This window comes from Geospiza fortis, unplaced genomic scaffold (assembly GCF_000277835.1).
Source record: "Geospiza fortis unplaced genomic scaffold, GeoFor_1.0 scaffold264, whole genome shotgun sequence".
In the NCBI taxonomy this organism is placed as follows: domain Eukaryota; kingdom Metazoa; phylum Chordata; class Aves; order Passeriformes; family Thraupidae; genus Geospiza; species Geospiza fortis.
Window position 1 is genome coordinate 6,103,050 of NW_005054332.1, and position 13,360 is coordinate 6,116,409.

General features: G+C 37.9%; 1 protein-coding gene across 5 annotated transcripts in view; it reads right to left on the bottom strand.

Moving 5' to 3' along the window:
* EPHA7 (EPH receptor A7) overlaps positions 1-13,360 on the bottom strand; it is a 165,571-nt gene that overhangs the window by 30,383 nt on the left and 121,828 nt on the right. For 3 of the 5 annotated variants that reach the window (XM_014307287.2, XM_014307285.2, XM_014307288.2), the window contains exons 7-10: positions 12,357-12,525; positions 4,870-4,978; positions 4,118-4,173; positions 196-321 (exon numbers count right to left, since the gene is read on the bottom strand). In XM_014307287.2, coding sequence (XP_014162762.1) covers positions 196-321; positions 4,118-4,173; positions 4,870-4,978; positions 12,357-12,525 — 460 coding nt within the window. The remainder of the gene's footprint in view (positions 1-195; positions 322-4,117; positions 4,174-4,869; positions 4,979-12,356; positions 12,526-13,360) is intronic. The other 2 variants (XM_031057588.1, XM_031057589.1) reach the window with 1 other exon arrangement.

Consider the following 13,360-nt stretch of genomic DNA (forward strand, 5'->3'; position numbering starts at 1 on the left):
TTAGTTGTAGTTGGGCTTTTCCCCTGTTTGTTTTACATTTTAGAAGCAAGTGCAGCTTCATTGCTCTTAACCACTCTGACAAATTCAAAAAGTTCTTCTATACCTGAGGTATAATTATTTGCCTGTCATTATGATGAATGAGTTTCGATCCCGGCTAAATGGAACAGTTGAATCAGGAAGCCACGGCAGCCTTACCTGCGCCAATCACACGCTCAATTTTAATACAAGAGGCATCTAGCTCCTTGGCGAATTGATGGACAGCTCTATTTGGGTCTTCGTAGGTTTCAGGGTCAATGTAGGTTTTGGTGCCTGGAAATTTAACTGTAATGATGTAAGAAAGCATGACTGTGATGAAGCAAAAGCACTTATTGTGCAGTCAGCCCAGGAATTTCATTATGCAGGGTGCTCCTTGGAAGAGTGAACCTGTTTCCATGCCGCCTGAGCCAGAGCCACTCTGAGAGGCAACCTTAGTTTTAAGCATCATCTGCAAGCATGCTGACACAAGTATAAACAATCCCATCTCTAAAAAATGACTAACATTAGCATCTGCATCTCCTCTTGAACTGAAAGAAATAATAAATATTAAATAGTGCTTAATGGAATAAAATGCAAGGGTTGAGTGGGAGTAAAAACAAAGCGGGGAAAGGGTATAACGCCAGCAGAGGAGGTGAAAGTTTCTTTTCCGTGTAAGGACATCTTATCCTCTTCACCCAGGATGTATAAACAGCATTTCTTTATGTTACTTCTCTCCTCTAGTGGGATTTGAAAGGGTCCTCCACTCTCTTGAATTTGCTTAATCTACTGAATATAATATTGTTTGTAGACTGTGGCAATAGTCAAACTATTCACAGCACTCAGAAATTACAACCTTAGGTGTATTTCTTGCACTATAATACAAACATGAGAAACACCTGCAGCCAACTTGTAAAGGCACAGGAAGGCAAAGTGGCCTCTGTGGCACAATTATCTCCCTTCTCAAGTACCTAAGTGAATAATATGCAACAACTTGTTTTTTTCTCATTTTTTCTCCACGCTTAGTACAGCTCAGGCAGCATAGTGCTCTGGCCAGCATGCAGTTTTTTCCCTTAGTTTGATCATGATTCAGGTAAATTATCTTTCGCTATTCAGGTCAAAGTACAAGCTCCTGGAAATCTATTAATCAGTCAATTTTTATGATATAAATTTGCTCACAAGGATTATAGTCTTGAGCTTTAATTAAATCAGTGAATTAAAACTCAATATGAAAATGCAAAAATGCTCGTCTGTTAATTGATATAAACAAGAACAGGATCAAAAGTCAATACAAAACATAAATAATTTTCAGTGGCTTTGTATTCTTCGAATTTAACATAAAATATATTAAATTTTAAATTATATTGAAAAACAGCTTAGTAATCATGTGTATTTATGTTTTAGTTGGTATTAATGACCTAAATCCACAAGCCATAAGAAAAATAAAAACAAACCTAGAGAAATTGTTTCAGTAATATAAGGAATTTACATCCAGGGAGATTATCTGAAATGTTGCCCAGATGTTGTTATCTGTCACATAATGTATTTAAATGGATGTTCTTTTAGCTGTATTGGAAATTTGAATGCTGATATTTTTTTATGATTATAAATATTTATTTCTTAAAACCAAAAGAGACTAGACAAAATGAGAATTAAGCAGTAGGTTGACCTCTGGTAGTAGTGCTTTAAGGCAAGGAGATGGAGAAGGAGACATCCTCTTGTGTTTTTGATAAAGGGCCTGAACTGGAAGTAACCTTGTGAATCTCAAGTGGGCCTCTGATGGGTCTTTGTTCAAGCTGTCATAAAACATTTTGACAGGCCAAGGCTATCCTGGCATAGCAACGTGAAATAATGCTGGCCTGCATGTGCAGACATTGTTAGATGAAAAAGGGAGGAGGAAACCAAATATAAATCTGAATTGCTTGACTAAACTCCTCCATTGTGCTTGTATCTTCAAGTGTAGCACTTGAGGTCAAAGAGAGATGAAGGAACTGAAATGAAATATATGATGGCCCTTTAAAATGCACTGCTTTAAAATCTGCTTTAAAAAATGTTTGCTTGTAAGTTGTTGTTCTAAGTAAGTGCTTGTTGCAAGTTACATTTCTGAAAGTCCAGTCTGGTACCTCAGCGCAGAAGAATGTTGTCTAGCTATTGCAGAGCAAAAGGCCACCAAACTGGTGTTCACAGCTCTGTGACCAAGCTGGTGACCACAGCATTGGGTTCCATCTCACTCTGTACATGACTATCAAATGGATTTGAATGCTTCACCTACAATCAACAGATGAAGAAAAACTAGTTTGGCAAGAAATGGCTTTTATCTGGTGCCATGATTTATGTATGCTCAATAATCAGGCTAATTTGCTAGATAACCAGATTTCTTGAAAGTAAAATGAAGGAAAAGAACACTTCTAAAATTTCACCATTTCTGGATCAACTATCAATTATTAAGTAGCAGCTTTCAAATTAATTAATTTACACTTTTTTTACTGAAATAAAGAAGAAAAAATGTCACCAACAATGGAGATAAGAAATTACTTAGTTAGTGTATCCCTTTTGTTTATAAACTGAAAAACAAGAATACATAGCTAATCTTTTCCTTCAAGGACATAACGGGGATTTTAAAAGTAAAAGTAGTAGCTCTTCTGGAGATGTGAAAAGCTTATAATGCATTATGAGAAGCAAATTCCAAATCCATCACTCCCAGAAGAGCAGCATTTAAGTAAAATGAGATTTTCGACAAATTCTTTAAAATCAGTTGCACTGCAAAGTGCATGATACATAATTCTTATCTCATTACTATTTTCCACCTTTCTGGCGCAGTTTACGAACTGATTGACTAAAGCTGCAATGATGTCACTACTTAGACACTCTGCATTTAAACAATTTAGATAGCCACACACCCAAACTTAGGGACTGTGATCAATTTCCAGCTGTTTTTTTAAGGGAAGAAAGGTAAAACAGAATCTTGACTGATTTTGAGTGGAGTTTTGGCTAGAACTATTCATTTAAAGAGGAATGCATTGAGAAAATGCTTAGAATTTATGACTAGTGGCTACTTCATTTTCCATGTGACATTACTTTTAGATAATAGCTCATGATTTTAACATACTTAAAACAATCCCTATAGCTTTCATAAAAAAATAATAATAATCTGATGGATTTAAGACACAACTGCAATTGTAGGTAGACAACAAAGGCTAAATACAGCATAGCGTGACTAAATAACATGTACTAATATGAGAGCGACCAGGTATGGGAGAAGACTGGAAAGACTGGCATTGTTCTGCATCAGAACTTATGTTCAGTTTAATTCTGTGATTTTTTGCAATTATGGTTGCTCAAAATAATTTTGCAACTTAGTTTAACACACTTCCTTAGTTAATGACTAATTCTAAAACAGATTAAAACATTCCTCTCCCCTTACATTTTCAACTGTCATGAATCCAAGAAGGATGTGTTTTATTGAGTTTTCCCAGGGTTCTAGTTTAAGTTGAGATGGTAGATGTGATTTTAACAAGAGAGGCTTTAGGTACTATTCTTAGCTAAGCAAGTGATTGTACATCATACAACAGTAATGAAGGGCTGACCTTTCTTTTCATATTAAATATTCTATTTTTAAGGACATTGTGTTTTGTAAATATTGATGGCGCTACTGTATTCGCAGTAGCAGAACACAGCTTTTGAGTGGAACAGCTTCATTTTAGGGTGATGCAGTGACTCAGAGTTTCATAATCTGAAGTTTGCCTGAGGTAAAGATCAAAAAGTCACTTAGGCAAACGTTTCTTGAATACTACACCTCAGAGGGATCATTAGGACAACGTGAAACATGTATTCAAAGCAACCAAAAGAAAACAAAATATGCAGAATGAAAACAACAGTATATCATAGACATATATAGAAATAAAACCATCTGTGTGAGCAATGTTGATTTTAATCTGCGTTTTTTGTAGCTCACATTTTTACAATGTTTAACTTCCCACCTGCTATTTACACAGCGTTTTTGAATTTCCTATGACATTATCTTTCATGGAGTCTTGGTTTAGTACTGTCTACACTACTGCAATTTGGAATTTTTGAAAGGCGGGAAAAAAAGCAAAACACTTACAATGAAAGTAAAGTTCTTCATCCCCTTCTTGATCTGCTTTGCTATAGCCACAATGCCTGAAAAGAAAGGAAAACACCAGTTTTACTAGTAAATAATGATTTACTTATGTCATCTAAAGTCCTGACAAAATCAGTTCTGCAGGCTGGGATTTTCAGGCACTGAGCACCTAACTGCTGTAGGCCCTTTGAAACTTTCACCTATAATTCTATTGACAGCAGAGTTTTAAATAAATCACGAACAGTTGCCATCAAAAGGCTTTTGTATCAAATACCAGCCGGGACAGGTCTTGGAGAAAAAAATTCTAGTTCTGGTGAAAGGCTTCTACAGATAAAACAGAGGATTAAAGAACTTGAAAGTAGAACACTGTTTTACATGAGGTTATTCTTAAACTTACTGCTGTGTCTCTTTTTTTTTGAATGTAAAGTCATTTAAAGGCTGATCAGATAAAGTGTCAGACTTCTCCATGTGAAAAAACTGAACAGAAAGAGAGACTTTGAGGAGTAGAGGTAAAGAACATGCTAGGGGTTCCTTTTACAGCACATTTACGTAGGACAAAAAGAACATCTTGATACAAGTATCTTGCCAAAGTAAGAGGACAAACTGTATAATTGATAATGGGATTTAAATGAAAACTGTCCTTACTAAGAATTTTTCTGTTTCAGTTTTGCAAATTACTATCCCAGGTTTGACTATGTCTCAAGAGTTCACAAGAGTGGTGTCAGAAGTGCTTACGTCTATCAAAGATGCAATACCTTCGTCCGATGATGAATCCAAACACCATGAAGACCAGGATGATTGTTCCTGCCACAGCAACCACAGCTATGATAATAACAGGATTCTGTTCACTGGAAACAGCTGTGGCTGCAAGCAGAGCACAGAGTTGAGATTAAAAATTAATCCCTACTGAAGGACTTCAAAAATTTAAGTCAATCATCATGAATTGTAGACTGTCTACTGTTGTAGACTGCCTTTGTCTGAAACATTTACATTGATGAAGTTAGTCTAAAGAAGGGCCTCTATTGGAAATTCAGCTAAATGCTGTATGAGTTAATGATTGTCTACATTGAATAAAAAGAAGCCAAGCTGGAATTATCTTGGCCAAAGTGGTACAGCCATTACCTGAAAGCCAGCACCACTACATCAGACACTTCCACTTCCTACTACTGCTTTGCTGCATTTGTTTTGACTCCCTCCTAAAAGGGGCATCCTGAATATCCCTGTAAGGAGGGGCAGTAGGAGAGTAATCCCCTAACTCTGCTCCTAGCCTCCCCTCTAAAACACATTGATATGACTTTGAGGGCTTCCTAGAAAATACTGTCTTTAAGAAAAATGTTTGTGCTGAAACACTATTAACACAGATTTCCTAGGTAGCATATTTCAATCTCTTACTGCTATTAATCATTGTAAATGGCTATTATTACTTACCATTTGTTTCTGTTAGCAACAAAAAGGTGCTTCCACATTAATACAAAATAGAATTCTCCATGCTTCAGAGAATTTACATGCTACAATATCCCCACATTATTGCTCTTTTTATTCAGATATGCCAATTCTATTAATATATGTAAATGTATACATGTCACATTAATGTAAACTGAGAATGTAATACTTAGCCTGAGAAACCTTGAAGCTTGTTAAAAACATTGCTGGCCTGACATCCAATAAGGGTGGTCATGTACACAGATACATTAAGTAAGCACAGCTCTCCTGAGCTCTGGAGATGCACTGGTTTGTAACAGTGAGGATCTGAACCAGAAGATGAATAGAGGATGAGACATGAGGGACTGTGTAAGTGAGAGTCAGCTGGAATCACAGAATCATAGAATCATTTAAGACCTCCAAGATCATCAAGTCCAAACTTTGACCAAATGCCACCATATCAACTAAACCACAGCAGTAAATGCTGCTTACAGTGGTACTTGGAACACCTCCCTAAGTGGCCCATTCTGTTTAGTGACATAATTCTTCCTGATATCTCCTGGTGCATCTTGAGGCTCTGTCTTTTCCTTGAGAAGACCGACACTCACCTTACAACTAGCTCCATTCAGGTACTTCTGGAGAGTGGCTCCTCCCTGAGCCTCCATTTCTCCAGGCTAAACAACCCCAGCTCCCTCAGTTTCTCCTCATCAGACTTGTGCTGCTGAAAATTCTGTTCCCTTCTCTGGACATGCTGCAGCAACTCAATGTCTTTTCCAAAGTGAGCCCAGAAGGATACAGGACTCATGGTGTGGCCTCACCAGTGCCAAATACAGAGTGATGATCACTATCCTAATCCCGCTGGTCATAGTATTCCTGAAAGCCAGGATGCCATTGGACTTTGCCACCTGGGCACACACTGGTTCATGTTCAGCCAGCCGTTGATTAGCATCTCCAGGTCCTTTTCCACTGGGTCACTTTCCAGCTACTCTTCCTCTGACCTGTAGTGTTGCATGAGGTTGTTGTGACCCAAGTGCAGGACTCAGCACTTTACCTTACAAACCTCATACAGTATTCTTTGGCCCATCCATTCAGACTGTCCAGATCCCTCTACAGAACTTTTCTATCCTCCAGCAGATCAACACTCTGGTCTGATTTAGTGTCACCTGAGAGCTTACTGAGGGAGTCCAAATCATCAGTTGTAATATTGAACAGGACTAGCCCCATTATTGAGTTTAGGGGAACCCCACTAGTGACCACTCACCATTCACTACCACCCTCTGGGCCTGGCCATCCAGCCATTTTTTAACCAGCAAAGAGTGCACCTCTCTAAGCCATGGGCTGCCAGTCTCTCCAGAAGAATGCTGTGGGAGTCAGTATTGAAGGCTTTACTGAAGTCCAGGTGGACTATATCCCCTAAGTAGGTAACTTGGTAATAAAAGGAGATGAGGTTCATCTAGCAAGACCTGCCCTTCCAAAGCCCAAGCTAGCTGTACCTGATCCATTTGTTGTCCTGTATGTGCCACGTGATCACACTCAAAATTAATTGATCCACGACCTAGCCTGGCACCAAGGTCAGGCTGACCTTAGCCTGTAGTTCTCCAGACCCTCCTTTCACCCCTTCTTGTAGGTGAGTTTCACATTGGCCAATCTGCAGTCATCTGTGACCTCAGCCTTTTCCTCATCCTTGGCTACACTCCTCCACATCAAAAAAAGGATGGATATTTTCCTTGACCCCTTTTTGCGGTTAATTTATTTATAAAAACACTTACTATATTTCACAACAGTGGCCAGATTGAGTTCTAGCTGAACTCTCACCTTCCCAGTTTTCTCTCTACATGACCTAATAACATCCTTATATGCTTCCTGAGTTGCCTGCCCCTTTCTTCCAAAGATCATAAACGTTTTTTCCCTGAGTTCCAGTGAAAGCTCCCTATTCAGCCATGCAATTTTTCTTCCCCACTGGCTCACCTTTCAGCACACAGGGGCAGGCTGTTTCTGTGCCTAGAAGATTTCCTTCCATCCCTTCACAGTTTGTTACCCATACAGTGTGCACTGGTGTAGATGCACTTCAGTTGGGTTGATTTCACCCCCAACACTGGCATGCCACCCCTAGACTCACCTCTAGCAAGCCTGGTCTTACCCCCTTCCCCTTTCAAACCTAAAGTCCTGTCAATCAGCCCTGCAAACTCACGGGTTAGAATGCTTTTCCCCTTTTAAGACAGGCGAACCCCATCTGTCCCCAGCAGGCCTGGGTACGTGTAAACTGTCCCATGACTGAAATGCAGCCAACAGATGAAAGAGAAGGAAAAAAGGAAACCAAACTGATATCTGATTAACTAAATTAATAGTACGCTAAAATGATATACTGCTGGTACTGTAATTGAACTGGAATGTCTACACCAGGTTTTATGAACTCCACAGAACTGGGCTCCTGTTACAGACTTCAGAGGTTCCCATAGAAACAAATAACCCAGAACTTTTTTGGGAGAAGTAAGCCAATCAACATGATTTATTTTTTCACTGACACTGACCTGTACCAACTGTTTCCCCCCAAAATAACAAACCCCTTGTTGCACTACACAGATTTAGAATACTCTGCACTGGAAGGAAATTACACACACATCATACACACATTCCTCTAATTTTATTTCCTGAAGAAACTTGTAATTTTTCTGTATTCTCTCTAATGCACATAAGGAAGATCACACTATTCCTATAACTCTTCAACTAAAAAAGAATGCTTATCTTTAAGTAACTAAACTTTCTGAGATACACAGGTCAGTAGGATGCTACTGTAGACTTGCCTATATTCCACTCATGCAGCTTTTAAGAAATCAGTGGTGACTGTCTTGTGCAAGAGCATAGTCATACAACTCAGTTCCTGCAACTTATCTAGGTCATCAAAACAGACAATCCCAAGGAATGTCAAATTTCTGTAAAATACAGCATTTCCCTAAATTATTCCCATCTCTCTTTGAACTTCACTGCAAAGTTCACTTGGAAGTGAAGAAGAGGCAGCATCCTGGCCAGGGTGTGAAGATTCATCCATCCAAAAAAGTTTGGAAAAATCCCCAGCCCTGCCTGTCACCTAGTCCAGTAGCCAAGATCAGTGCATAGAGGCTGACATATGTGAGTGGGTTGCTCTATGTAAGTGCCTCACAGATTTTGGGTACTGGCACATTCTGGAAGCAAACAGACAATGTTTTTTGGGCTCTGGAAAATGCTGGGGATATGGTACACTGGCCAAGTGGTAGGCCAGGTGGGATGCAATGTATGATTTATTTTTATATCTTTAAAAAAAAGAGGGGAGGGGGCTGATTGTTGGCATGGTCTGGTATAAATTCAGTGACAGCAGTCTAAGACATCTGCCTCTGTTCAGGTACTCTGCTGCTTCTCCTGTGTGATGAACTCAGTCTGCTGGTGTAAGGGTGAGTCAGAGCACAGCTTCTGGAATGATCCCTGTGGCTTGGCAGAAACAAACATGCTAGAGTGTTCTTAGAGGAATGATTTTGGGATGCAGAAGGTCTTTTCAGAGGGCTCATGCATGGCTACCTGTCACTGGTGATGTCACAACAGCAATGACAGGGAATCAGCACCAGGACAGGGAAGTTCTTACCTCTGTTTGAGCTGTGCTCAGGCTCAGAGGGCAACACAGGGAGCTGGTACTTGGGCATTCATCTAGAGCTGACACCTGATCTAAGCTATCCAATGCACAATGCTTAATTTAAAGGAGTTAAATTTAAACCACCTTTTAAATACAGGGTTGTAGGGATGGGAATGCATATCTAAACACCCTGGAGGATTTAAAACAGGATATCAGTTGAGATGCTGTGCTGCTGCTCCAACAACCTTTTCTCATGCAAGCAAGTTCAAATACACAATTTCTGGCAAAGAATTCTTGGCGAAGTTTACCATGAAAGCTTCAGTGATAACTGGATCCATGTATGCCAAATACTACTTTCTTAAGTATTTCTTAAGTATGTGCTTTATGCCTTCTATAAAAATTTGTAGTATTTCAGACTTTGGAGATCAATTTTACGTATGCATAATGCTTCAATCTTGTTTGATTTACTCTGATTCATGGAAAAAGGAAAAAGCAAAGTCTTCATGCCAGGTTTTGTCAAGTGCTTCTACTTTAACAGTAAGAGCTGTAAAGAAGTCAAAGATTGGACTTGATGACCTTGGAGGTCTTTTCCAACCTGATTGATTGTGTGATTCTGTAAGTCGAAAGATCAGCTTCCATTACAAAAAGCAGAGGATTGCCTTTAGGTCCACTGGCTAACCACTTGACTTCTAAATATGTCAGTGAACCAAGAGACAGAATTGGCACTTCAGTGATATTTTATATATTTGTGTGTTTTTCCAGAGGGACTTCTGTTTCTAATAACCAGCCAACAAAATATATGACTAGAAGCCATTGACTGATCTGTGGCAAACACAGTGTCGAATAGAAATGGTCTGCCTTTATAAAGTATTTTTACTTCATAATTTTGAAATATTTCCTTAAATATCTATGCAATACTTAACATGTATGATATGATCCAATACAGGTATAATATATGTATATTTCACATATCAGATAGTATTAATATAATGGATATAATAGTTCCTCAAACATTGAAAAATGGCTATACAGTTTCTATCACGATTCAGAAAACAGCACACTATTCAAAAATCTACTTAATTAACAACACCAACCAGACAGTGCCAACCAGAGGAAGCACCAGGACAAATCCACATAGGCAACATGACTGAATGTGGTGGTCATTATATATATTCTTGCACAAATGTATACACATGTGTATTTTTTCTTAAAATACTTTGACTTTTTAAAAGCTGAATTCAGAAATCCATGTAATAATAAGAAGCCAAAGCCTCTAAACTGTAGCATAACACGGTTTAGTGTTCACCTGCATGATATGTCCCTTGAGGTATATTTCCCAAAAACAGTCCAATAAAGGTCTTCCTTTCAAATGTTAACAATAGACAAATTTGATGAGTCTGTAAGTTCTGATAAAATTATAAATAAAATATAAGAAACTAATACTTTAATGTAAAACAATTTTAGAAGAGCTTAATGGAATTTACTATATTTTACCAACATTTTAATTATTTCCGAAAACCCTATATGGGAAATCTTGGATGCTTTTCCTTGCTGGGAATTATATTTTATAATGTTGTCTCAAGATAATGGAAAATATGCTACTTTTAGAATCTTCTTTAATAAAAACACAGGACATTTTTCATACATCTCAAAGCATATAGCTGGCTTGTGACAAAAGAAACCTGCTGTGCATCCTGGCCAAGAATCTCTGTGGTTTATATGAATTTTTTTTATCATCTGAGTCAGAAAAGGAGTACAGGAGAGTGGTCAGTGATGCATTTATTATAGGATTTTCTAATCTCCCATATGTTGACCAAACCCCAGTCAAAACTGTTTATCTTTGAAATCATCTTTGCTAATCTTATCAGCTACCAGTCTGCTTACATTCAGTATGTAAAAAATACTCAGATAATTAAAGAAATGTTGGGGAAATATTTTGATGTAATAATTTTAAACCACTATGGACAATAAATTGTCTAATTAGCAGGAACTTATTATGACAGACTTCTAATTTGTTTTCCAGAAAACTATTCAAAATAAGAAATTACTTCTGGCTGTACCCCAGGTTCCCTTTCTGCAAAATGGGGATTCTGCTACTGACTCTTTCTACAGATGGGAAGTATGCTATTAGACACAAAGCTAATAATATTAGTAATAACAGCTTACTGCTGCTATTATGATAATTACTGTTTCAATTATGTCTATTAGATATGTGGTATTATTCATTATTTATAGTTTTTATATTCTGTGTGGAACTAAGGTGGAATCACTGTATATTAACCGCTGTATATTAAGAATAACCACAAGTTGTTCAGGCGACACCTGGCTGCAATTAATGGGATGCAATAATGTGTGTCTGCATACACTCTTAGATAGACTGCTGCATGGGGGGTAAAGAGGGTATGGCATCCATATCCTTTGAATTCACAGCCTATGCATCCCTATATTTCCAGCTCTCAATGTGGCTGACCTGATGTCAGGTCAATGTGAAGCAAATGCTCTAAACCAGGGTAAACAAATTTGGGTCTGCAACTGGGTGGTGGAGCTGCCAGGGACACAGTTCCTGTGAAGGGGCTCAGAGCTACCAGGTCTCACTGATGGAAGAAGTTTTTTGGTTACACAGCTTAGAAGTCATTATATGAGCCTGAAAATAACTTAGTATCTTTGACAGTCCCATTTCTTTACTAAACTAAATTACCAATGAATTCAAAATACACTAAAGATGGAATAACAGCTGAAGACACACACATAAACTAAACTACCAAGTTGTTGGGTTTTTTTTTTCTGAAAATCAAATGGAAAAAAATAGCCTGGAGAAGTCTTTGTGGCTTGAAATCTCCTCCTTCCTTCTCTCCCCAGTTACAGAAGAATCTAGTTGAGTTATTCAGCTCACCACTACTCACTCCTTTTGTGGGGAAAAATAAGAGTGCATTTGAATTAAAAAAAAATAAATCTTTGTGTATTAGAAGGAGAGGAAAGGAGAAGAAACTAATACATAACAAATCTCCTCCAGCCAATTATAAGACTAATTTTCACTTCTATGGTAAAATAAATTATGGAAGCTCATCCTTCAAAAGCCAATGACAAAAATTCACCTTCATGTAGAACCAAATTCTTTCTATTTGTAATTATATTGCTTATGACACTTTCTTTTCTTGCCTTTTTTCTTACTACCTCTACAGAAAGGGTTAATTTCCTGTAAACCTTATGCCTTACCTGTGGCTTCTTCCAATGTGGCAACATCCAGTCTGGGGCTGTAATTTCCATAACCAGCAGCAGTAAAAGCACGGATCTGGAAAACATACACTGTTCCTGGCTTCAAGTTATTAATAGAAGCTGAAGTGGACTTGGTTTTCACTGTTGAATAGGTCCTCTCCCTTTGGTCCTGGAAACAGTAAGACAAAAGATTAAATGACATTTACAGATCAGATTTTATCTTGATTGCACGACAGCAACTGACAGCCAGCCTGGGTAGTTTATTTCAATTGCTGAATGCTCTTTTCCCCCAACAACAAAAATAAAGCATACTCTGTGGAGTATTACAAAACATTGTCAATGCAATGATGAGCTCTAAGTGTAACATAAAATTCAAATGGGATGCTCATGTTGCTACTCAGAAAACAGAAAACATCCAAAAAAAAAAAAAAAGATTGCTTTTTTGAATCTGATTAAATTTTGTGAAATTTTGATGAGAAAAAACTCAACCGCAGCGTTCCAGGGGAATCTGCGAGGTCTAAACAGTTCAAGGACAGGGAAATTTTTCTTTCATTGTCAGAACATGACAAACATAGGGCTGCACAACCTGCCTTCATTCTGCATTAATTCAGTTTACAGCTGTCAGATTTTTTTTATTTCTAGAGTACTTCAAAGTTATAATGAATGAAGTCATAGACATTGTGAAATGAATGGAAAAACTCTGATATCATTACTTTGACATCGTACCCTTCTATCACCTCTAAAAAATACAATAGCACCAATCTATAATTGGCTGGATTTTTGCATAATTTCTGAGGTCCTTAACTAAGTTTTCATTCGGATTTTTATCTCTGGTTTTTAGTCTTTTCTCAGTTTTAGGCTCCAAGGCATAAAGAGGAACCCAGGGAAAGAAGCTCAGTATGACTCTCCACAAATTTGAAGCTGCAAGATTACAAACCCTGTGAGTAATAACTCACTTTCAAATAGTACAAAAGCTGTATCACAGATCATTAGAGTATTCAAAA